Below are 25,156 nucleotides of genomic sequence, written 5' to 3'. Positions count from 1 at the left end.
GTTAGCTGAACCTTTGTTCCCTTGTCTGACTCTTGCCAATCCCATCTTGGAGCCTCTCACCACCTTTCACTGATATTATAGAGTTTCAAAACTAAATTCCCAATGTAGCAGTCATACTCTTTGCTGTTGAAGTTGCTTATATTTATTAAGAACAATGTGTAGTTTAAGAGAGAGAGATATATTAAATTTTAAGACAGTTGTATTTTTCTTCTGCAGATTAAAACCATTCTGAGTGGCTTCATCATCCGAGGATACTTGGGCAAGTGGACCTTGCTAATTAAAACAGTCACACTGGTTTTAGCTGTTGCCTCAGGGCTGAGTCTGGGAAAGGAAGGTCCTCTTGTACACGTTGCGTGTTGCTGTGGTAATATCTTCTCCTACCTATTCCCAAAATACAACAAAAATGAGGCAAAGAAACGAGAGGTAGCATTCCTGCATTTTTTCCCTAATTTTTAAGTTCTTTTTCAACTGAATAAACTGTAGTTCTTGCATGTGTACTTCGACTGTAGAGAGGTTTTATAAAAAAAAAATTCTGAAATAAAAGTTGCATATCCTAACTGCAATAATTTGGTTTATTGGATTTAATATACTCTGAGTGCAGAGGTCTGAAATGCAGAGGGATCTAGGTGTCCTATGATTCACAAAAGGCTGGCATACATATGCAGCAAGTAACCAGGAAAGCTAATGAAATATTAGTATATATTACATGGAAAATTGAACTCTAAAGTAGGGAGTTTATGCTTTCACTAGACAGGACACTGTTGAGGCCATATATGAAGTACTGTGCACAGTATTGGTCTCTGTAGTTATGAATGGATATAAATGCTTTAGAAACAGTTCAGAGATTATTTATTAGATTCATACTTGGAATGGGTGTGTTGTCGTATGGTAAAATGCTGGGCAGGCTAAGCTTGTATCTACTGCAGGATAGAAGAATGATTGATTGAAACATGTAAGATGTTGAGACTTGTGTACCAGAGCAAGCTGCACCCATCGTCAAGGTGTTTCATGCGGCTACGACTATTTAGCAATGTGGAAAATTACTTGGGTATGTCCTCTCCACAAAAACAGAACAAGTGCACCCCAGCCATTTTCTACTCCATCAGTTTAGTCTCAATCATCAGTAAAGCCATGGAAGGTTTGTTAACGGTGCTACCAAGAGCGGTTCCTTTTTTTTAGTGAGACCCCTGGTCCTAAATTCTCCTCTCGTGGAAACATCCTTTCCACATCTACCCTGATGAGACATCTCCGGATCCACGTAGAGAGTCTGTCGGCATTGGAGGAGCAGCTTCTTGAAGAAGTACTGAGCTGTATTTTGAACATTTTATTTCTGTGGGCTCTATGAAATCATCGAACCCTACAGTGTGAGGAAGGCCATTCAGCCTATTGAGTCCACACTGACCTTCTGAAGAGCATCCCACCTGCAACTACTCTGTACCTATAACACTGTATTTCCCATGGCCTAACCTGGACATCCCTGGACAATTTAGCATGGCTAATGAACCTAACCTGCACATCTTTGGACTGTGGGAGGAAATTGGAGCACCCGGAGGAAACCCACACAAAACATGGGAAGAACATGCAAACTCCAGACAGACAGTCACTCGAGGCTGGAATTGAACCTGGGTCCCCAGTGCTGTGAAGCAGCAGTGCTCACCACTGAGCCACCATGCCACCCCAAGATTCAGGGCATACTAAATTTGTCTCATGTATGCATGTTCCAGTGGTTTTAACTATGCTGTCTGCAAAATTGATTAGTGAATATTGCTTATAGGTTGTCACATGGTAAATACCTTGAAATTAAAACATAGTCATTGTCGCCCATTCAGACATCAACTGAACTTCAAATGTATTTTTATAAAATTATTAGTTTCTATTTGGATTGCAACAAAATGTGGAGTAATTGAGACATACAGCTGATCTAGGTTTCAGCGTCTCTCCTGACGGTTGGTCTCAGATCTAATGTCAGCCAGGGTTATGGTGGAAATGCTGCAATTTCCCACAGTGACACTTGGTTTAGAAAGAAGATTAGTCAATAAGAGTTCATGCCTCAGACTGCTATTCAATGATTTCCAAGAAGTAAATGTGTAGACATTGATTTGGAGCAGAATAGAGCCACTTTCCAGGCTCCTTCACAATCAAATAAGATGCTGATGCTGTGTGTGAGCTTAATCGTGATGGATAATGCACGTGGGCATTGCACTGCTCAAAGCTGTAACCTAGCAGGAGTCAATGCTTTTAGAAAAGAATAGGACGGTAGGGAAAGCAAGGAATTAATGAAAGGGAAAATAATCCTGCGATGGTCTGTTAGATTTGTTTAAGAGTTGGTCTGAAAACAATCTTGATATTTTTTCTTAAAAATTGTATAATCTTTGTGCTTCAGACCAAAAAAATGAAATTAGTGCTTTCCTTGGAAAAAAAAGCTTCTGAGCAACAGAATTTATTCGTCATCCTTGTAATGCAAGATGTGAAAAGTTTAAAATTGGAAGCAACTTTCTTTTCTAGTTTAGCAAAAGATAAATATCCTTGGGCTAAAAGTTATATGAGCAAAACCACCCTGCATTTATATGGTGCACTTTACTGGAAATGCATCCCAAAGTTCTTTACAAATAGGTCCAAGGAAAATGAGCACCAAGTCATGAAAGAATTCAGAGAGGTGATTAAAGATAGAAGACAGAGGGTGGTGGTGGAGGGTTGTTTTTTCAGATTGGAAGCCTGTGACCAGTAGAGAACCAAAGGATCGGTGCTGGGTCCACTACTTTTTGTCATTTATGTAATTGATTTAGATATGAGCATAAGAGGTACAGTTAGTAAGTTTGCAGATGACACTAAAAGTGGAGGTGTAGTGGACAGTGAAGAAGGTTACCTCAGATTACAACGGGATCTTGATCAGATGGGCCAATGAGCTGAGAAGTGGCAGATGGGGTTTAATTTAGATTAATGTGAGGTGCTGCGTTTTGAGAGAGCAAATCTTAGAAGGACTTATATTAGGTAAGGTCCTAAGGAATGTTGCTGAACGAGGAGACCTTGGAGTGCAAGTTCATACCTCCTTGAAAGTAGAGTCACAGGTAGATAGGATAGTGAAGAAGGCATTTGGTATGCTTTCCTTTATTGGTCAGATATTGAGTACAGGAGTTGGGAGGTCATGTGGCTGTGCAGGACATGGTTAAGCCGCTGTTGGAATATTGTGTGCAATTCTGGTCTTTCTATGCAAAACTTGAAAGGGTTCAGAAAAGATTTACAAGTATGGTGCCAGGGTTGGAGGATTTGAGCTATAAGGAGAGTTGAATAGGGTAGGGCTGCTTTCCCTGGAGTGTCAGAGGCTCAGGGGGTCACCTTTATAGATGTTTATAAAATCATGAGGGGGCATGGATAGGATAAATAGACAAAGCCCTGGGGTCGGGGAGTCCAGAACTATAGGACATAGGTTTAGGGTGAGAGGGGAAAGATATAAAAAGGACCTAAGGGGCAACTTTTTCACGCAAAGGGCGGTGCGTGTATGGAATGAGCTGCCAGAGGAAATGGTGGAGGCTGGTACAATTGCAACATTGAAAAAGCATCTGGATAGGTATATGAAGAGGAAGGGTTGGAGTGATATTGGCCAGGTGCCGGAAAATGGGACTAGATTGGTTTGGGATATCTGGTCAGCATGGACAAGTTGGACCGAAGGGTCTGTTTCCGTGCTGTACATCTCTAAGACTCTATAAATAGTTAGGGTCTCCAACAAACAATCTAAGGATGTAGATAAGAGTACAAAATGACAAGGCTTTGGGAGAGGATATTTTTAAAAACTCTGAAAAGGCTAAAGCCCAGTCACCAGTACTGGGGCAGGAAAGTAAATGGAAACACAGAAGGGCTGGATTCAAAGGAATGTGTTGTTCTTGATGGAATGGTTGAATTTCAGAGTTTGCAGAGACAAAATAGTGCCAAACCAAGGCAGATATTAAAGCCAATGGCAAAAGTATTGACTGTGTAGGTGAACCTGGTAAGGCCAGTAAGGGTATGGATTGATGTAAGGGGGAGGGGTGGGTGATGGGTGAAGATGGACAAGTGGAAATTGAAGTGCATTCCAGATTTAATCCTTTGCTCACTGTTTTGTCAGAGTCCGAAAACGTGAGATGACCACAGCTAATTTTGATCTCCAACCAAACATCACTATGAAAGGAATTCATCAGTCATTTAACTTTTATATCTGTCTCTGGGTTTGTCAACGCCTGAATTGTGTTTTCTAAATCTACCCTATCAAAACCTTTTATAATCTTAACGATCTCATCCTAAATCTTCTAATTTCCATAGGAAACAAATACGTTTAAATGTGTTGTAAACAGGAATTTCACAGCATTAATTCCTGTGGTGCCCCTGCAATGTTGACATAACTCATTCAAAGCAACAGACTTAGCCAACTTTCACATCAATTCAAGAATCTTCCATGCTGTTGGCTATCATCTCACTTTATTGGGTTATTACTTGAGGCGTAGCATGAGGGACCTTGCTGAAATCTAAATCAATCATGCACTGAATATTTCTGTTACTTTTACTCATTGAAATTCTAATTGCAGGAAACTGGATTACATTAGTTATTAATTTCTCCCTTGGACAGTACTTGTTCTTCAAGCACCAACATAAAATGAATTAATTATCCACAGATCTGATTGTTGAATCTTGCTGTGTGCAAAATTGCTGCAGCATCTATGTTTTTGGTTATAGATTTACAAAGAAATTGTTTTGTAAGTTGTGATCTGTTGCGGTGTTCGTCTGTGCTTATTTATCATAATGGTCATAAAAATAATTTAAAATCAGGATTTTCAGTTTACCTTTTAACTTTCTATCCTTAATACATGCTATCAAGTAAACCTTGTCACAAAAGCTTATCACGCCAAAGATTTGATAAGAGAAGCAAAAACAAATGTTCAAATAAATGGATTTTCCTTTTGACTTAGGAGATAAACTACAGAGGTAACTTTAGATTTTAGGATGTTGCTCAGTTGTGCTCCTTAATTCAAAATCTTTCAGTGTAAACCAGATTTATTGAAGCTAACATAAAATAACAAATTGTGTCATTGCTTTCTATAGGTATTGTCTGCAGCATCAGCAGCAGGGGTGTCAGTGGCTTTCGGTGCTCCAATTGGTGGTGTTCTTTTTAGTTTGGAAGAGGTAATAAATATTTGTGCATTAAATATTTGTGTATTATTTGGGTGCAAAGGAGTACAGGACCTATGCTATTCGGTCCTTCAAGCCTGTTCTACCATTTGTTAAGATCATAACTGATCTGTCATGATCTTATCAAATGGTAGAACAGGCTTGTGGTCTCAATTCCACTTTCCTATCTGTCCCTTCGGACCAACCTTGACCAATAAAAATGTCAACCTAGACAGTATTAAATGACACGGCACTTAGTGCTTTCTAGACCCATGATCCTCGGAGAAAAAGTTTGTCTTGTCCTGTATCTTTTTAAAAAAAATCTTTCCATCAGTTGTAAACTGGCTTGGGCATATGTACAATAGGAAATGTATAAGTAGTAAGTAGTGGGTGTATGGAAGATTGTATTAAATGGGAAATCAAGGCCTGTTTTTTTTTCCTGAGTTAAATGAAATTACTTTTTCCAGGAAGCTTTATGTGGCTAATGACAAGCCTTTGCATGTAGCCAGTGCATATTTGAGTGATCATACAGAGTACCGCTCCAATTTTCCAATACATGCTCTCACAATTTGCTCCTAAACCTGCAGACCGGTACAAACGTTCAGAGGATCTTCAGTGTTGTTGCAGCCTATGTCATCTGGCTTGGTAACATCAAGAGCTTCACTTGAAAGTTAAAGGCAATACAATCAGGAAAGATAAAGAGAAAAAGGGGAGAGGGAGATCAGTTGTCAAAACAAACGAAACAGACAGCAAAGACAAGCAGAAGTGAAGACCAGAAATTATATACATTGCAGTGACTATCTTATTGCAAATTCTTCTTGTGTGCAAACACAAAAGAGAAGTATTGAAACAGGACTGTTAGAAACCTTGAGAAGGTAGTTGCCTATGAACTAATCATTATATGACAAGACTGAAATCGTATTTGTGAATAAAGCGTTCATTACTAATGGGCAGTTCAGATACATATGAATATTTTGACTTATTTTGAACCAGCTTTTTCATACAGTAGTCTGATATATTCTTTAGACTGCAACTCTTGGACAAAATTTAATGCCTTCTGCCATGTTGAGTTTGGTGGTGAAAGGCCATTAATTTGGATAGAAGGGTATCAGCAGGATGGGAAATCCCCAGCCTTCTCACCCCACTGCCAAAGGTGACCCTTAAGTTGGACAATCAGTTCCTATGGAAGGACCATATCCTGCTGCCACTGGTGTTCATTCTCCGAAAATGAGTGGGGAACATGAGGAGGAAACCAAATAAAGATTGCTTGTGGGCTTCTGGAGGGATTGAGTATTTCTTGGGGGATGGTTCCTGATTGAGAACTACCCACTTCCCTTGAGAATGAACAATACCCTTTGACCCTCATCCTGCCATCAGTCACCTGAGATTTGAGCCCATGACAATCCTGGACCTCAGGTGAATGTCATGCTGAAGCAACTAATGTGTTCTAAGTGATGCTACTGTTCAGTCAAGCTACTAGCCTCTGGTCAGCAGCTCAATGGTTTTCTTATTTGATTCCAGAGAAGGCCCACAGTTCTGTAAAATGCCAGAGTGACATATGATTCATGTCTTTCTAGAAAGAGCCAATATGGGACTTTGCCCAGCACTCCATCTGACAGACTTGACACCCTTCACCCCCATTAAAATCAACCTGTTGTCTTATTTCACAATAAGATCATAAGCCATAAGTTACAGGAACAGAAATAGATCATCAATCCATTGAGACTGCTACACCATGCCATGAGATCATGACTGTTCTGATAATCCTCATCTCCAATGTCCAGCCTTTTCCCAAAAATGCTTGATTCCTCTCATGGTTAAAAGTCTATTTTAGCTTTGAATATACTTAGCCACCCAGCTTTGACAACCCTCTCTCATAAAGAATTCCACAGATTCGCTATCCTCTGAGAGAATATGATTCCTTCTAATGTCTGTCTTAAATTGGCAACCCTTACTTTGCGATTATGCCCCCAGTTCTAGATTCTACCACAAGAGGAAACAATCTTTCTGTATCTACCCTGTTAAGCCCCTTAATCTTATTCAGTAAGGTCTTTTCTCTTTTTCTAACTCCAATAAGTTGAATCCCAAATGAGTCAATCTCTCCTCTTAAGAAAGCCCTTCCGTTTGCAATTTCAGCTCAGTGAACCTTCTCTGGACTCCAATGTCAATATATCTTGCATTAGATAAGGGAATCAAAACTGTTTACAATATTTAAGTTGTCTGACTTCTGCCTCATCTAGCTTTATCAAGACCTCTCTCTTTTTATTCTCTATTCTATTTGAAACAAAGGCCGACATTCCATTTCCCTTCCCTGTTACATGCTGAATTTGGATGCTAACTTTCTTGTGATTCATGCATTACAACCCCCAAATTCCTCTGTGCTGCAGTTTTCTTTCTCTTTGCCCCATTTAAATAATATTCACCACCTCTAATATTCCTACCAAAGTACATAACCTCATATATTCCCACATTATATTCCAGCTGCCAAGCTCGTAACCTATTCATCTCACCCATCTGTATCCCTCTGTAAACTCTGACATCCTCACCACCTATTTTCCCATCTATTTTTGTATCATCTGCAAACCTTGGTAATTCACTTCAGAAGCTTTCGTAGGCTATACAGCCGAAGATTTGAGCTGTTTAGCGATTTGCTGTTTTATATTTAATGCTGCACACTTTGACTCTCTTCAGATCAAACCAAACACTTACGAACTGACTTGGGGTTCAAAGGCATTTACTTACAAAATCGGAATAGCTATAAAATACAATATAAACTGTTAAAAGAATGCAAAAGATTTGTAACATACAATTTGTTCATCAAGCTTTTATGTTTAAGAAAGTTTCTAATTGTGGATAGTGAACGACAATTGTACTCGACTCTTCTACTCTTTAGTATCAGAATGGGATGTTGAGCCTCATCTGTCATTTCATTTCTCTGAAGAGGAAAAGAACTTGAAATTTAAACAAAATTTTACTATTCCTTTTGAATGCTATTAACGGCCCTTTCAAAATTACTTTTATGATTTTACTTGACCAGTTCATTGGTAAATTGTTTTTGAAAAGCTTTTGATATGTTGAAGTTTTTGTTTTTTTAATGACCATTTAAAAACCTTTTTTCTTTCAGGTTAGCTACTATTTTCCCTTGAAAACTCTTTGGAGATCATTTTTTGCCGCATTAGTAGCAGCCTTCGTCTTGCGCTCTATTAATCCTTTTGGAAACAGTCGTCTGGTTCTGTTTTACGTGGAGTATCACACACCATGGTATTTGTTTGAATTGATCCCTTTCATCCTGCTGGGTGTATTTGGGGGATTATGGGGAGCCTTCTTCATCCGTGCTAACATTGCTTGGTGTAGACGACGGAAAACCACAAAGTTTGGCAAGTTCCCAGTCCTAGAAGTCATTGCAGTGACTGTGATCACTGCAGTGGTTGCCTTTCCTAATCAGTACACCAGGAAGAACACTAGTGAGTTGATCAAAGAACTTTTCACTGATTGTGGGCCTCTAGAATCTTCACCCCTCTGTGATTATCAGACTGATGCAAATGTCAGTAAACTGTTGGATGACATTCCGGATCGACCTGCTGGTCAAGGAGTTTATGATGCCATAGGAAAACTGGCATTGGCACTTATATTTAAGATCATTATGACCATCTTCACATTTGGAATTAAGGTAACATATTCACAGATGTTGTATGCTCCAGTTAAGAAGAATGTTTAGCTATTCACAATAGCCTGTTAATTTGATAATTCATATCCTTAATTGAACATTCAAAGCAATAGACTGATGTTTTTCATCTTTGGTATGAACGGACTAAATAACCATAGAACAGCCACATACTCAGCTATTTCAATCACATTTTGTCTAAGTTCAAACCACATAACTTGCCAGATTTAGAAGATGCAGATGGTTCGAATTCAAAGTTAATAAGTTTATCCATTTCCCCACTATCCCTAAATCTGTGCATTTTCATTCAGTAATTAACTAAATTAAGCCATTTGGATTAAGTGACAAGTTGAACTCTGGTAGAATTGTAAAACTCCTAAACAGCGCAAAGTTAGATATCTGGGTTTGGATGTGAAGGCACTCACAATTGAGTACTGTGTCAGAAAGTAATTTATACATGTGCTTAGAAATGAAGAATATATACTTTATTCAGGTCCCAGTAGAAACCCTAGAATCAGAAGAGACTATTCTGCCACTTGGACCAGTTCTGTCGTCTAGATGTTGGTTGAACTGTACCTCAAGGAGAAAGTGAGGGCTGCAGATGCTGGAGATCAGAGCTGAAAAGTGTTGCTGGAAAAGCGCAGCAGATCAGGCAGCATCCAAGGAACAGGATAATCGACGTTTCGGGCATTCCTGAAGAAGGGCTTATGCCCGAAACGTCGATTCTCCTGTTCCTTGGATGCTGCCTGACCTGCTGCGCTTTTCCAGCAACACATTTTCAGCTCTGAACTGTACCTCAACTCTATTTTCCCAACTTTGCTCCATATTTCTGTATTCATAGCTATCTAACCTATATTTCCGGTAATTTTTTGCCAGAGTTCACAGCTTTTTGTGGGAGAAAGTTCCAAATTTCTAACAACATTAAGTGAAAAAGTGATTCCTGACTACTTGCCTGAATGGCCAAGTGTTGATATTAAGAATACGTCCCCTTGCCCTTGGTTTCACCCACTGTAGGAATTGGTTCCTCTGCATCAACTCTGTTCCATTCAGTTAACATTTGCACTACCTAGATCAGATCTCCCTCATTCTTCCAGAGTCGGAGCATTCAGACTAATTGAATGTAACCTATCCCATATCTGTGTTGCCAGTCTGGTAAATCTGCATTTTAACTGCCTCAAAGAGCCTACATCCATCATGAGATTTAGAGGTGTGTATACTAACAATCTATGTATTATCTTGATGTGCAAGAAAATTTCATTAGATTGATTACTGAGATGGGGTTATCCTGTGAGGATCAACTGAGCAGATAATGCACATGTTCCCCAAAATATAAAACATGAGACATGATCACATTGAAGCATATAAAATTATTAAGTGGCTTGAAAGGAAGCTACTGTTTCTCCTGGCTTGAGAATCTGGAGCTAAAGATTGCAGTCTAATTTTGTCATTTCTGGCTGAGACAAAGAGAAATTCTTATACTTAAAGACTTGTATGTCTTTGGAATTCTACATCCCAGAGGGCTGTGGATGCTCAGACATTGATTATGTGTATGATTAAGGTCAGTTGATTTTAGTGTCATGGATTCAAGGGATATAGATCTAGTGTAAGAGCACTGAATGGAATTGATATCTAACATCAGCCTTATTGAATGGTAGAGCAGTCTTGAATAGCCTACTTCTCCTATTTCTAAACCTTTTACTTGTAGTCAAAGCAAATGACCTTATACTTATCTATGTTCAACTCTTTTTGCCATAGTTTTCTTATGTCCATTTGCAACTTTCTGTTTCCAGCTATACTACTGACTTCCTCAAATTGTTTTCATTTGTGAACTTTTCTGTTCATTTACTCTAACCATTAGTAAATATGGTGAAAGGTTGAGACCCTCAGTCTGATTCCTCTGACCAGTGTTTTCCATGTGCTACCTTGATCACCACTCTGTCTCTTCAAAAGACTACGTTCAATTCTGTCTGCTTTTTTGTTTTGCTAATGAATCCCTCTGGAACCTTATTGAACACCTTCTGGAGGTCTAAAAAGATATAGGCACTTAAGACCATCTCAAATATTTCAGTTGATTAGTCAGTAACCTCAATGACTGGCGCCCATTGAACTACATCACCCCCAAGGAATTAGCATCTTTACAGGAGAAAATTAGACATAGAACATTCCAGCGCAGTACAGGCCCTTCGGCCCTTGATGTTGAGCCGACCTGTCATACCAATCTGAAGCCCATCTAACCTACACTATTCCATGTACATCCATATGTTTGTCCAATGACGACTTAAAGTTGGCGAATCTACTACCGTTGAAGGCAAAGCATTCCATACCCTTACTACTCTCTGAGTAAAGAAACTACCTCTGACATCTGTCCTATATCCATCACCCCTCAATTTAAAGCTATGCCCCCACGTGCTTGCCGTCACCATACTTGGAAAAAGGCTCTCCCTGTCCACCCTATCTAACCCTCTGATTATCTTACATGTCTCTATTAAGTCACCTCTCAACCTTCTTCTCTCCACTGAAAACAGCCTCAAGTCCCTCAGCCTTTCCTCGTAAGACCTTCCCTCCTTACCAGGCAGCAATCTCCTCTGCACCCTTTTCAAAGTTTCCACATCCTTCTTATAATGTGGTGACCAGAACTGTACACAATATTCCAAGTGCGGCCGCACCAGAGTGTTGTACAGCTGTAGCATAACCACCTGATTCCAGAAGGCGATCCCTCTATTAATAAAAGCTAAAACACTGTCTGCCTTCTTAACAACCCTGTCAACCTGGGTGGCAACTTTCAAGGATCTGTGTACCTGGACACCGAGATCTCTCTGCTCATCTATACTACCAAGAATCTTACCATTAGCCCAGTACTTTGCATTCCGGTTACTCCGACCAAAGTGAATCACCTCACACTTGTCCACATTAAACTCCATTTGCCACCTCTCAGTCCAGCTCTGCAGCTTATCTATGTCTCTCTGTAACCTACAACATCCTTCGTCACTATCCACAACTCCTCCGACCTTAGTGTCGTCTGCAAATTTACTAACCCACCCTTTTACGCCCTCATCCAGGTCATTTATAAAAATGACAAACAGCAGTGGACCCAACACCGACCCTTGCGGTACACCACTCGTAACTGGACTCCAGGATGAACATTTCCCATTAACCACAGCCCTCTGTCTTCTTTCAGCAAGCCAATTACTGATCCAAACTGCTGTATCTCTCACAATCCCGTTCCTCCGCATTTTGTACAATAAACAGTTAATTCAAGTTAAGATACTGTTAAATTATTACAGCATTATGTGATACCATTAGCAAAATGCATTGAGCAAGGATAGAGTGTTCAATTTAACATAAAAGATATTCAGTTGGCCTGGAATGGATTTGACACTGGTTGCTTGAAGTAAATGTCTAATCTACTTACTCCATTGTATTGGCCTGAGAATGGGAACTAGAAAACTGTATTTTTCTGATGCTGAACAGAGGCTGGATGCTACCCCATAACTGAAAATGATAAATAAAATAATCTTTAAAAGCCACTTATAAGCTCCAATGAATCCTTTCATATGTAGTAAAATGGAAGGTTTCAGTGTTGACGTAGTTTGTAATGATGTAACATGTTACTTAGAAATTCATCCCTTTATGAAGACTTGTTATTACTATATTTGTGGGGCGGGGGATATTTTTCAGGTACCTTCAGGCCTCTTCATTCCGAGTATGGCGATTGGTGCGATTGCTGGTAGGATTGTGGGGATTGCAGTGGAACAGCTAGCCTACTATCACCACGACTGGTTCATATTTAACCAGTGGTGTAATGTTGGAGCAGACTGTGTCACTCCGGGCCTATATGCAATGGTTGGTGCTGCAGCTTGCTTGGGTAAGTAATTTTCATTTGCAGTGAAGTATTTTGTGTTTGCTGAGGATATGGTAAAGTTTTAAAAAATGTATGATATAGCTCATAAGTACACCTGAGTTTCTGTGAGATTTGAGTTAAACCAGTTTCCATTCACATGAAGAGTGAAAGCAGACCATGGTTCCATAGGATATTCTCTCAATCCAGGCAGACACACAAGGAATGGAACAGACAGGGGTTAAGTATACCTCTCGGCATAAGGTAGTACAGCAGTAACTAAACAGGCAGGGTTTATGAACTCAATCTTATTTTGTGCCTATTTACTTAGTTGCTTCACAGAAGATTAAGAGAAATAAAGTGGATACTAAGACAAAGACAATAATATGTGCTGAGACTATACATGTATAAGGTTCAAAGACAAAAAAAATTAATTTGAAGCATTAAAGGGCTAAAAGCAAACTTTAGGGAGTGTGGATAGTGTGTGAAATTTGGTATAAGATAGATTCCAAGTTGCAAATTTTCTGATGGCTGGGAGCTTGAGACAAAGGGGTATCAGGGGATTTTTGGAGCAGAGGGATGGAAATTGGAGCCAAAGCAAGTGAATGGTATTTGTGTGTGTTATGGACCAAACCAGACCAGACCACTGCCTCACACAAGGAAAAACTGCCAGCTCTGAAAAAGTCACCATGAGTTTTTAACAGCTTTGTGTTAATAATGGACTACCCCAAAGCTTTGTGTTTATTAGTTGGCTAGTTTAATCTAAGTTGTTTTTGTAAAAGCTCAAAGCTGTGTTGATAGTTGTTACTTGAACATCTTTAATTATGACGCTTCAGCCACTTGCGTCTTCTCCCCCCTGTCCAACCTAACAACTTGCAGTCTTTCCGCATGCCTGATCTTTCTACTTGTAGCCTCAGGAAACTGCTCCTCTGACTTCCTCCATTCAAGAGGTTCTGTTTGCAGCAAGGGTCCAATAGAGGAAAGTGGGGGCTCCAACCGATGCAGTATCAAGGTTTGCTTTTTCACAACAAGGAGTTCTGGCTTCAGATTTTATCTGGGTCTTGAATGGGACTACAGGTACAAAACAGTAAGATAGTGAGAGATATTATGAAGGTGAAGGTGTGTACTTTACCTTTTAAGAGAGACTGGAAGCTGGCAAGGACTGGCTGAAAGCACAGGGTGTGCTGAACCATTTAAAACATGTAACATTTGATTATGAAGCAAATAGCTGGAGCTGCATTGCCATTGTACACACCAAATTCGAATTCGGCCAATCAGTTTAATTTATGCCCAAGATACGAAAATCCAATTGAATTTGAATTTTAATGTTTTGATGACATCAAACCAATGAGATGGTATGATGTTTGGAGTATATAAAATTGGGTATTTTGAACAGCAGAGAACAGCAAAGAGCAGCCAAGCACTAACCGACTGTTAGCAGAATAACTCTCTGAAAGGTACCTGTCCATAAGAAATTTGTGCAGCAGAAGACTGAAAATCTACGAAGGAGAATCAACCCAGCTGGCTGGTTTGAAGCGTGATTTTATTTGTAAATCTTAATCGGGGTTTTTATTGGACCAGTACTGAAGAGTGGGAGGTAAAAGATAGGTTTAAGAGAAATGGGTTGTAAATAGTTGTCTAATGTTCTCTTTTGGACTTAAAGGATAAAATTGTTAATTTTTTTCATTAAAGATATTTGGGATAACTCTTTGCCACTCGAAATTGAACAGATTACAGCGAGGTGGACTTTTCTGTGTTTTTGATTTAAATTAGTAGAGAGGTTTACCCTGTGTCATAACAGAGGGTGAGTCATGGAGAGAGAGAGAGTCTGAAAGTCAGGAAGCAGGATAGGCAGTGAGTAGGAGGTACTTACATAAAAAGTTATATTTATCTTTTATATTTTGAAATTTAAATTTCGATGATCATTGTAGGAATTTAGCAATGCAAGTATTTCAACTTACAGGTTAAATAGATATGCTACTTCAGGAATTTTTGACTCAAAAGAAGTATAGTAAGGAAACTTGTAATTTCTTTGGAAAGTCTGTAGAGTCTGCAGTTATTGTTAAAAATGCTTTATTGAAAGGAATGGACAATGTATCAAGCAACCATAAAAGTATAAGAAACTCACCAATAGAACAAGTTTATATGTTTTGTATCTTCATGCACAAAGAATTCGAATTAAGGTATCGCGAAAGCTGGCTAAAACAATTTAAAACTAGAAAGTTGTGAAAATAGCTCAAAGACATTAATGAGCTGCGTCTTTTCACAGAGATAGCTGAAATATGGGCTAGGGTGCTGTTGGTTGGTCAGTTATGAAGGAAACTTGGAAAGCTCTGCCATCAACAACTCATGACCTGAATAGGAGGGGGTTTGCATACATATCATCTGATGATAATCATAAAGCTGTTGTATGGGACTCCTGACTTACACTATGTGAATAAAGGGCAGCTTATTTGTTTGGAACTATGCAGTTGCACACTGTTATTATTGCATGAATTCAGGTGTTTGTGCTCCTGTAAGGCATACCTTTGTTGTATCTACTGATTAAAGTGCAATTTCCCTTTAAAGTTTTGTTCGCTTTTTAACTCATATTGAATTTACGTCGATTCTGATTCATGTTAAAATAAAAGTTCAAAAGGTGAAATCTTATTGGTAGCTTCTCCTTTAGGTGAGAGTCATTTGTTAAGTTTGATTAATTGGGTTTACGGTTTTCCAATGAGTATTGTAATACCATACAATAGTTAGTGGAAAAAGGATGATTTCAGCCTTATAAAATTCTCCCTCTGTTCTTCATTAAAAGTGGCATGAGGAGCTTATGACTTGTGGAATGCAAAATGTGAAGAATATGATCAAACATTGGAAGGAAGGGTGGAGAGTGAGTGCAAATTATTTTTCTTTTGTAGGTGGTGTAACGCGGATGACTGTTTCCCTCGTGGTAATTGTATTTGAGCTGACTGGTGGACTAGAGTACATTGTCCCTCTCATGGCAGCTGTAATGACCAGCAAGTGGGTGGGTGATGCATTTGGAAGAGAAGGCATTTATGAATCACACATCCGCTTGAATGGGTATCCATTCCTGGATGCTAAAGAAGAGTTCACTCATACGACACTCGCTGCGGATGTGATGCGGCCTCGGAGAAATGAGACTCCTCTTTCAGTGCTGACGCAAGATGACATGACGGTTGAAGACTTAGAAATGATGATTAATGAAACGACGTACAATGGGTTTCCTGTTATTGTATCAAAAGAATCTCAAAGGCTAGTTGGATTTGCACTACGAAGAGATATAACTATTGCATTAGGTATGGTTTAACTATACAGATTAATCTGGTGCATCTTTAACAGTGTTACAATATATACATGCATTTGCAAATTTAACAGTGGATCTGAGCATGTAGTAAGGAATTGGGCACAGACTAAAGAAAATTCCTTTGATGTTGCCACCCCTTTTAGACCTGTAGGTTCCATCGTACCATTCATAAATAAGGCCTTTTCTGCTGTCTTCTGTCTATTACTGTCCAAAAACATTGCCCATCCATGTTTCATGCTGACTCCTTTTATATCCATCATAGGGTTCTTAAAATTCAAACTGGATTTATCTTTGGCCTTTGTCCCTCCTTCTCCATGACATTTCTGCAGCAACTGAACACTTGTACTCCACTCTTGCTTCAGTCTTTGATCTGTTCCTGAGTAAGACCTTTACTGTTGAGGGCTGTTGTGCATAGTGGTAGTGTCCACTGTGGAAGTGTGTAATAATATCTCTGAACAGGTTGATGGGAGAATATCTAAAACCTTTGCTCTCACCCTTGGCTGCTAAAACTTCCACCTCTCATATGGCTGTCATAGTTTAGAACATAGAACATTACAGCGCAGTACAGACCCTTCGGCCCTCGATGTTGCGCCGCCCTGTCATACTAATCTGAAGCCCTTCCCACCTACACTATTCCATGTATGTCCATTTGCCTGTCCAATGATGACTTAAATGCACTTAAACTTGGCGAATCTACTACCAATGCAGGCAAAGCATTCACTACCGTTACTACTCTCTGAGTAAAGAAACTACCTCTGACATCTGTCTTATACCTATCTCCCCTCAACTTAAAGTTGTGTCCCCACGTGCTTGCTGTCACCATACTTGGAAAAAGGCTCTCCCTGTCCACCCTATCTAACCCTCTGATTATCTTTTATGTCTCTATTAAGTCACCTCTCAACTTCCTTCTCTCTAACGAGAACAGCTTCAAGGCCCTCAGCCTTTCCTCGTAAGACCTTCCCTCCATACCATGCAACATCCTAGTAAATCTCCTCTGCACCCTTTCCAAAGCTTCCACATCCTTCTTTATAATGCGGTGACCAGAACTGTACACAATACTCCAAGTGTGGCCGTACCAGAGCTTTGTACAGCTGCAGCATAACCTCCTGGTTCCGGAACTCAATCCCTCTATTAATAAAGGCCAAAACACTGTATGCCTTCTTAACAATCCTGTCAATCTGGGTGGCAACTTTCAGGGATCTGTGTACATGGACACCGAGATCTCTCTGCTCATGTGCACTCCCAAGAATCCTACCATTAGCCCAGTACTTTGCATTCCGATTACTCCGGCCAAAGTGAATCACCTCACACTTGTCCGCATTAAACTCCATTTGCCACCTCTCAGCCCAGCTCTGCATCCTATATATGTCTCTCTGCAACCTACTACATCCTTCGTCACGATCCACAACTCCACCGACTTTAATGTCGTCCGCAAATTTACTAACCCACCCTTCTAAGCCCTCATCCAGGTCATTTATAAAAATGACGAACAGCAGTGGACCCAACACCAATCCTTGCGGTACGCCACTAGTAACTGGACACCAAGATGAACATGTTCCATCAATTACAACCCTCTGTTTTCTTTCAGCAAGCCAATTACTGATCCAAACTGCTATGTCTCCCACAATCCCATTCCTGTGCATTTTGTATAATAGCCTACTGTGGGGATCCTTATCGAATGCCTTGCTGAAATCCATATACACCACATCAACCGGTTTACTCTCATCTAACTACTTGGTCACTTTGTCAAAAAACTCAATGAGATTCGTTAGGCACGACCTACCCTTCACAAAACCGTACTGACTGTCCCTGATCAGATTATTCTTTTCTAGATGGCTATAAATCCTATCTCTTATAACCTTTTCCAACACTTTACCAACAACTGAAGTGAGACCCACTGGTCTGTAATTACCAGGGTTGTCTCTACTACCCTTTTTGAACAAGGGAACCACATTTGCTATCCTCCAGTCCTCAGGCACTATTCCTGTAGATAATGATGATTTGAAGATCAATGCCAAAGGCTCGGCAATCTCTTCCCTTGCTTCCCAGAGGATCCTAGGATAGATCCCATCCGGCCCAGGGGACTTGTCTATTTTCGCACTCTGCAGTATAAGTAATACCTCTTCCTTGTGAACCTCAATCTCTTCTAGTCTAGATGCAAGTATCTCTGTATCTTCCTCGCCAACATTTTCATTTTCTATAGTGAACACTGTCGAAAAATATTTATTTAGTGCTTCCCCCATCTCCTCTGACTCCACACACAACATCCCACTATTATCCTTGATTGGCCTGAATTTAACTTTCGTCATTTAGTTTAGCTATATGCTGTCAGACCTGGCTAGATCAAGTAAAACCCTATTAGCTCCTGCAATCACCTGGTAAACTGTTCATTATTTGAAGTTCAAAGATAATGCCTGGCTTATTTTGTCTACTGCAAGTTGCCTTCTCCCTCTTCACTAAGAACAAGTACGAGGAGCTTCTGGACTTTGTTTTCACTCAGATCAAGATGATCCAGTCAGTTGCCTCTGCCACATCTCTGCCATTAGCTAACTAGCCCACTGGGCCAACTTTTCTCCAACGTTTGCCCCGATCTTATTCCTGAACTTGCAATTTTCTCTCATTTGTTTCTCAACTTTCCACTTGCTTTCTCTGAGTCATCTTGTCACTAAGAAACACCTCCTGCTCTCTCAAGCCTATGTTCACTAAATGATACACTCCTGCTTTTTAAATTGTTGATAGATCTTATCTCTTTTAAAACAGTCATTGTCTTCTTTCAAAAAAAATACTTTGGCCCCACCATCTTTAAATCTACTGCCCCACCTCCAAAATGCTGTCCCTTCAAGAATTCTTGAACCTGTTGAATAGAGGCAAAATATAGTTCAAGAACTATTTGGCATGATTCTTCGAAGAGACAATAATCTCCTTCCACTTGAGGATGGTATGTAGTGCAGGAGTGTTCAATATATGGAAGAGAGGGAGAAAATAACTTTCTGCACTTTGTTCATAAAGCAGAGTGATCATTCTTGGGCCGTTTCCTGCCATTTCCCTTGCAGTTCATCACTTCACTTCCAGTGCAGCCAGTAGGTTCTTGATTGTTCATGCACACTGATAGAAAAATGGCCAATACAGCTGCTGTAATCTTCTTTGGGTTGACTGTAAAACGGGATTGAGCAGCACAATCAATGCTTGAATAATCAAAAGCCTGAGACTTTGGGGGAGTGCAGTGCAATTGGAGAACTGGAAGTTGCACAGAAAAACTACATCTCTTGACTTCTACAGTGATCAATCTTGTGATTTTCTTTTCCCTTATTTCACTCCGTTTAGAAAATGCTAGAAGAAAACAAGAAGGTATTGTCAGCAGTTCAAGGGTTCACTTTACACAACATGCTCCAACACTTCCAGCAGACAGTCCACGTCCACTGAAGTTGCGGAGTATCCTTGACATGAGCCCTTTCACAGTTACAGATCATACACCTATGGAGATTGTGGTGGACATCTTTCGTAAACTGGGCCTGAGGCAGTGCCTTGTGACTCATAATGGGTAAGTCTAATCATACCTTGGAGAAAATGTGTTGCATGTCGTATTTTTGGTTGTGATCAGTTACATACAATGAGATTTAATTCACAACTTAAAAGTTTTACATTCTTGTACGTTTTTGAAATGGATGTGTTTCTGTTGCAAAGCTGGACAGCACAAGAATCTGCTAGAAATTGAGATGAGGAAGAAATTTCAGATTATTTCTGTACTTGAACTGAGAAATGAATAAAGAGGGCAGAAACGTGTGAAGCATTTTTTAATAATTTGATAACAGTTACACAGTGGAAAATTTCTTTCATATTTATTCAGTGTCTGCATGAGTGCACACAGAATTTACCATCAGCCCTTCTGAAAGAAACTTCACACCCTTCTGCAACCAATTTTGTATGTGATTTTCTCTATCTTTTGTTGTTTGGAGGGCTGTATTCTCTTTGGAATAAAGTTGCGTACTCCGATTTTATGTTTCACTTAACAGTATTTTTCGTCATCTGAGAATTGTTTCAGGTTTCCTTCACATCATATTTTGCTAAGGTGGATGTAACGTTTATAAATAAAATAAAGTAATCATGTAATTTACATGTAATACATATAAGAAATTTAAATTTTCTCCTTACATTTAATAGCTCTGCATATTTTCACTTAAATTTTAATGTTGCCTTTTTAAGGGATAGGCAGTAGACAAAGAGAGATCACAGATAGGACTAAGGAAAACCCCAGGGTATTTTGTAAGTATATTACGAGCAAGATGATTACCAGGGAAAGAATGGGGGCTGTGAGATACCAAAGGGTCAACTTGTGCCTGGAGCTAGAAGATGTGGGTGAGTTCTTGAATGAATATTTCTCATCTATATTCAGAAAGGAGAAAGACATTGTAGGTGGAGATTTCATTTGGGATGATGTGGTTCTAGAGCATATTAAGATTAATAAGGAGGAAATATTAGATGTTTAAGCAGACTTAAATTCCCCAGACAGGATGAGATGTATCCTAGGCTGCAGTTGGAGGGAAGAAAAGAGATTGCTGGAGCGCTGGTGGTTACATTTAGTACTTTGCTGACCATAGATGAAGTACCAGATGATGAGGATAGTTAATGTGGTTCTTTTGTTTTGGGCAGGCCAGTTAGTCTGACATCAGTGATAGGGAAATGATTGGACAACATTCTGAGGGACAGGATTAATCAACATTTGGGAAGACAGAAGTTGATCAGGGAGAGTAAGCATGGATTGTTGAAGGGACAAAGTGCCTGACTAATTTAATTGAGATTTTTTTTGAAAAGGTGACTAAATATATTGATGAGAGTAGTTTTGTTAATGTGGTTGACATGGACTTCAGTAAGACCTTTGACAAGGTTCCACTTGGAAGGCCGAACTAAAAGGTAAGAGTCCATGGGATTCAAGACAAGTTACTGATTGGGTCCAAATCTGGCTTGCAAATAATAGGCAAAGGGTGATAGTGGAGGATTGTTTTTGTGATTGGAAGACTATGACCAGTGATATACCACAGGGTATGCTATGTACGTTAACGATGTGGATGGAGAAGGTATAACTCATAGGTTTGCAGATAAGGTGAAATTCGGTTGTTAGTGAGGAAGATGGTCTCATGCTGCAATCTGATGTTGATCAGCTTGTAAATTGGGCAGACGGAATTTAATTGTGATAAATGTGAACTGATGTATTCAAGGAGGTCAAATAATGGAAAGATATGCAAAATGAATGGTAGGTCATAGAGTTGCCCAGCACAGAAACAGACCCTTCAGTCCAACTCATCCATGCTGACCAGGTATCCTAAATTAACCGAGTCCCATTTTCCAGCATTTTGCCAATATCCCTCTAAACCCTTCCTATGCATATACCCATGCAGATGCCTTTTAAACATTATTGTACCAAACTCCTCCACTTCCTCTGGCAGCTTGTCCATACATGCACCACACACTGCAATATCCTTGTGAATATTTTCTAAATCCTTTCAGTTTTCACAACAACCTTCCTATAAGCAGGGAGACCAGAACTGCACGCCGTATTCCAAAAGTAGCCTAACCAATGTCCTGTACAGCCACGACATGACCTCCCAACTCCTGTACTCAATGCTCTCACCACTAAAGGCAAGCATACCAAACACCACCTCCACTGTTCTATCTGAAACAACACTTTCAGGAACTAGGAACTTGCATTCTAAAGTCTCTTTGTTCCCCAAGACATTTTCATTCAGTGTATAAGTCCTGCCTTGATTTGCTTTTCCAAAATGCAGCAGCTGCTAACTTCAGAAGATTATCATGCACAGGCAGGGAGATAGTTATCCGTTTCATGTGGGTGCAGTGTATAGTGTTCTCTTCAGTGGGTGTGTTCCTGTCAGTGAGTACTTTTCAAAGAATCAACTTTGTTGATGGGGAATTGAGTGCTGTTTTGATATATTGAGTGAATATTACCATTGTCACTAGCAGTTTGTATTCTATATTCGTATGGATGATAATGTAATAGTGTTGGTTAGATGGGCTTCAGATTGGGCGGCACGGTGGCACAGTGGTTAGCACTGCTGCCTCACAGTGCCTGAGACCCGGGTTCAATTCCCGCCTCAGGCGACTGATTGTGTGGAGTTTGCACGTTCTCCCCGTGTCTGCATGGGTTTCCTCCGGGTGCTCCGGTTTCCTCCCACAGTCCAAAGATGTGCAGGTCAGGTGAATTGGCCATGCTAAATTGCCCGTAGTGTTACGTAAGGGGTAAATGTAGGGGTATGGGTGGGTTGCGCTTCAGCGGGTTGGTGTGGACTTGTTGGGCTGAAGGGCCTGTTTTCACACTGTAATGTAAACTAAAACTAAACTAGATTGGTTTCACAGATCGACGCAATATCGAGGGCCGAAGGGCCTGTACTGTGCTGCAGTGTTCTATGTTCTAAATTCTATCTGCCACTCCTCAGCCCATTGGCCCATCTGATCGAGATTCAGTTGTACTCTGAGGTAACTTCCTGCACTGTTCACTACAGCTCCAATTTTGGTGTCAACTGCAAACTTACAAACCATATTTCCTATGTTCACATCCAACTCTTTTATATAATGACAAAAAGCAATGGACCCAGCACCAATCCTTGTGGCACACCACTGTGGTCACAGGGCTCCAGTCAGAAAAACAAACCTCTGCCCTTTGTCTTCCACCTTTCTGGGCAGTACTGAGAAACAAAGGGACCTTGGTGTACAAGTCATAGGTCCCTGAGAGTGTCGGCGCAAGTAAACAAGTTGGTGAAGAAGGCAAACAGGATGCTTGGCTTTATTACCCAGGGATAGAACATAGGAGCAAGGCAGTCTTATTACATCTTTATAAAACATTGCTAAATAAAAATTAAGATAACTTGGAATGCCGTAAAACAGAAACAAAAATAAAAATTGCTGGAAAAGCTCAGCATCTGTGAAGAGAAATCAGAGTTAATGTTTTGGGTCCGGTGACCCTTCTTCAGAACTGATGGTAGCGAGGAAAATGTTGTTTTATATGCAGAAGATAGAGTCAGGAGAGTAAGGAGTAAACGCTAGGTGAGGATAAAGCCCAAAGAGAAAGAAGAGCAATTGGACAGACAAAAGAGTGGATAACGATCTGGTTCAGAGGGTGAATAGCTGTTAATGGATACTGTTAAGTCTGCCATTACACACTACCTATTGTTAGCCACTGTGCAATAGGAAGGCCTGGTGTGTGGGGTAGGGTGCTAGGTCATGGGAGAGTTCACACCCTAAAATATTTGAATACGATTAGATAGGTTTAGATGGAGAGGAATTTCTTAAGTGTGTACAAGACAATTTTCTGAGTCAGTATGTGGATGTACCTACTAGAGAAGGTGCAAAACTTGACCTACTCTTGGGAAATAAGGTGACTGAGGTGTCAGTGGGAGAGCACTTTGGGGCCAGCGACCATAATCCTATTCGTTTTAAAATAGTGATGGAAAAGGACAGACCAGATCTAAAAGTTGAAGTTCTAAATTGGAGAAAGGCCAGTTTTGACAGTATTAGGCAAGAAGCTGATTGGAGGCAGATGTTCGCAGGTAAAGGGATGGCTGGAAAATGGAAGCCTTCAGAAATGAGATAACAAGAATCCAGAGAAAGTATATTCCTGTCAGGGTGAAAGGGAAGACTGGTAGGTATAGGGAATGCTGGATGACTAAAGAAATTGAGGGTTTGGTTAAGACAAAGAAGGAAGCATATGTCAGGTATAGACAGGATAGATCGAGTGAATCCTTAGAAGAGTATAAAGAAAGTAGAGTATACTTAAGAGGGAAATCAGGAGGGCAAAACGGGGACATGAGATAGCTTTGGCAAATAGAATTAAGGAGAATCCAAAGGGGTTTTACAAATATATTAAGGACAAACGGGTAACTAGGGAGAGAATAGGGCCCCTCAAAGATCAGCAAGGCGGCCTTTGTGTGGAGCCACAGAAAATGGGGGAGATACTAAATGAATATTTTGCATCAGAATTTACTGTGGAAAAGGATATGGAAAATATAGACTGTAGGGAAATAGATGGTGACATCTTGCAAAATGTCCAGATTACAGAGGAGGAAGTGCTGAATGTTTTGAAATGGTTAAAGGATAAATCCCCAGGGCCTGATCAGATGTACCCGAGAACTCTGTGGGAAGCTAGAGAGGAGATTGCTGGGCCTCTTGTTGAGATATTTGAATCATCGATAGTCACAGGTGAGGTGCCGGAAGACTGGAGGTTGGCTAACGTGGTGCCACTGTTTAAGAAGGGCGGTAAAGACAAGCCAGAGAACTATATACCGGTGAGCCTGACCTCGGTGGTGGGCAAGTTGTTGGAGAGAATCCTGAGGGACAGGATGCACATGTATTTGGAAAAGCAAGGACTGATTAGGGATAGTCAACATGGCTTTGTGCGTGGGAAATCATGTCTCACAAACTTGATTGAGTTTTTTGAAAAAGTAACAAAGAAGATTGATGAGGGCAGAGCAGTAGATGTGATCTATATGGACTTCAGTAAGGCGTTCGACGAGGTTCCCCATGGGAGACTGATTAGCAAGGTTAGATCTCATGGAATACAGGGAGAACTAGCCATTTGGATACAGAACTGGCTCAAAGGTAGAAGACAGAGGGTGGTGGTGGTGGAGGGTTGTTTTTCAGACTGGAGGCCTGTGACCAGTGGAGTGCCACAAGGATCGGTGCTGGGCCATCTGCTTTTTGTCATTTACATAAATGATTTGGATATGAGCATAAGAGGTACAGTTAGTAAGTTTGCGGATGACACCAAAATTGGAGGTATCGTGGACAGTGAAGAGGGTTACCTCAGATTATAACAGGATCTGGACCAGATGGGCCAATGGGCTGAGAAGTGGCAGATGGAGTTTAATTCAGATAAATGCAAGGTGCTGCATTTTGGGAGAGCAAATCTTAGCAGGATTTATACACTTAATGATAAGGTCCTAGGGAGTGTTGTTGAACAAAGAGACCTTGGAGTGCAGGTTCATAGCTCCTTGAAAGTGGAGTCGCAGGTAGATCGGATAGTGAAGAAGGCGCTTGGTACGCTTTCCTTTATTGGTCAGAGTATTGAGTACAGGAGTTGGGAGGTCATGTTGCAGCTGTACAGGACATTGGTTAGGCCACTGTTGGAATATTGTGTGCAATTCTGGTGTCCTTCCTATCGGAAAGATGTTGTGAAACTTGAAAGGGTTCAGAAAAG

At 40.3% G+C, this 25,156-nt stretch overlaps 1 protein-coding gene across 4 annotated transcripts in view; it reads left to right on the top strand.

Moving 5' to 3' along the window:
• Positions 1–25,156, top strand: part of clcn3 (Cl-/H+ antiporter 3) — a 155,197-nt gene that overhangs the window by 112,333 nt on the left and 17,708 nt on the right. For all 4 annotated transcript variants that reach the window (XM_043703467.2, XM_043703439.2, XM_043703449.2 and 1 more), the window contains 6 exons: positions 217–423; positions 5,074–5,154; positions 8,264–8,809; positions 12,482–12,668; positions 15,545–15,943; positions 19,276–19,492. In XM_043703467.2, the coding sequence (XP_043559402.1) occupies positions 217–423; positions 5,074–5,154; positions 8,264–8,809; positions 12,482–12,668; positions 15,545–15,943; positions 19,276–19,492 (1,637 nt within the window). The remainder of the gene's footprint in view (positions 1–216; positions 424–5,073; positions 5,155–8,263; positions 8,810–12,481; positions 12,669–15,544; positions 15,944–19,275; positions 19,493–25,156) is intronic.

Source organism: Chiloscyllium plagiosum, unplaced genomic scaffold (assembly GCF_037043375.1).
Source record: "Chiloscyllium plagiosum isolate Xiang-an unplaced genomic scaffold, Cpla_swu_hap1 HiC_scaffold_2, whole genome shotgun sequence".
In the NCBI taxonomy this organism is placed as follows: Eukaryota; Metazoa; Chordata; class Chondrichthyes; order Orectolobiformes; family Hemiscylliidae; genus Chiloscyllium; species Chiloscyllium plagiosum.
This window is presented reverse-complemented; position numbering and strand designations above follow the sequence as displayed.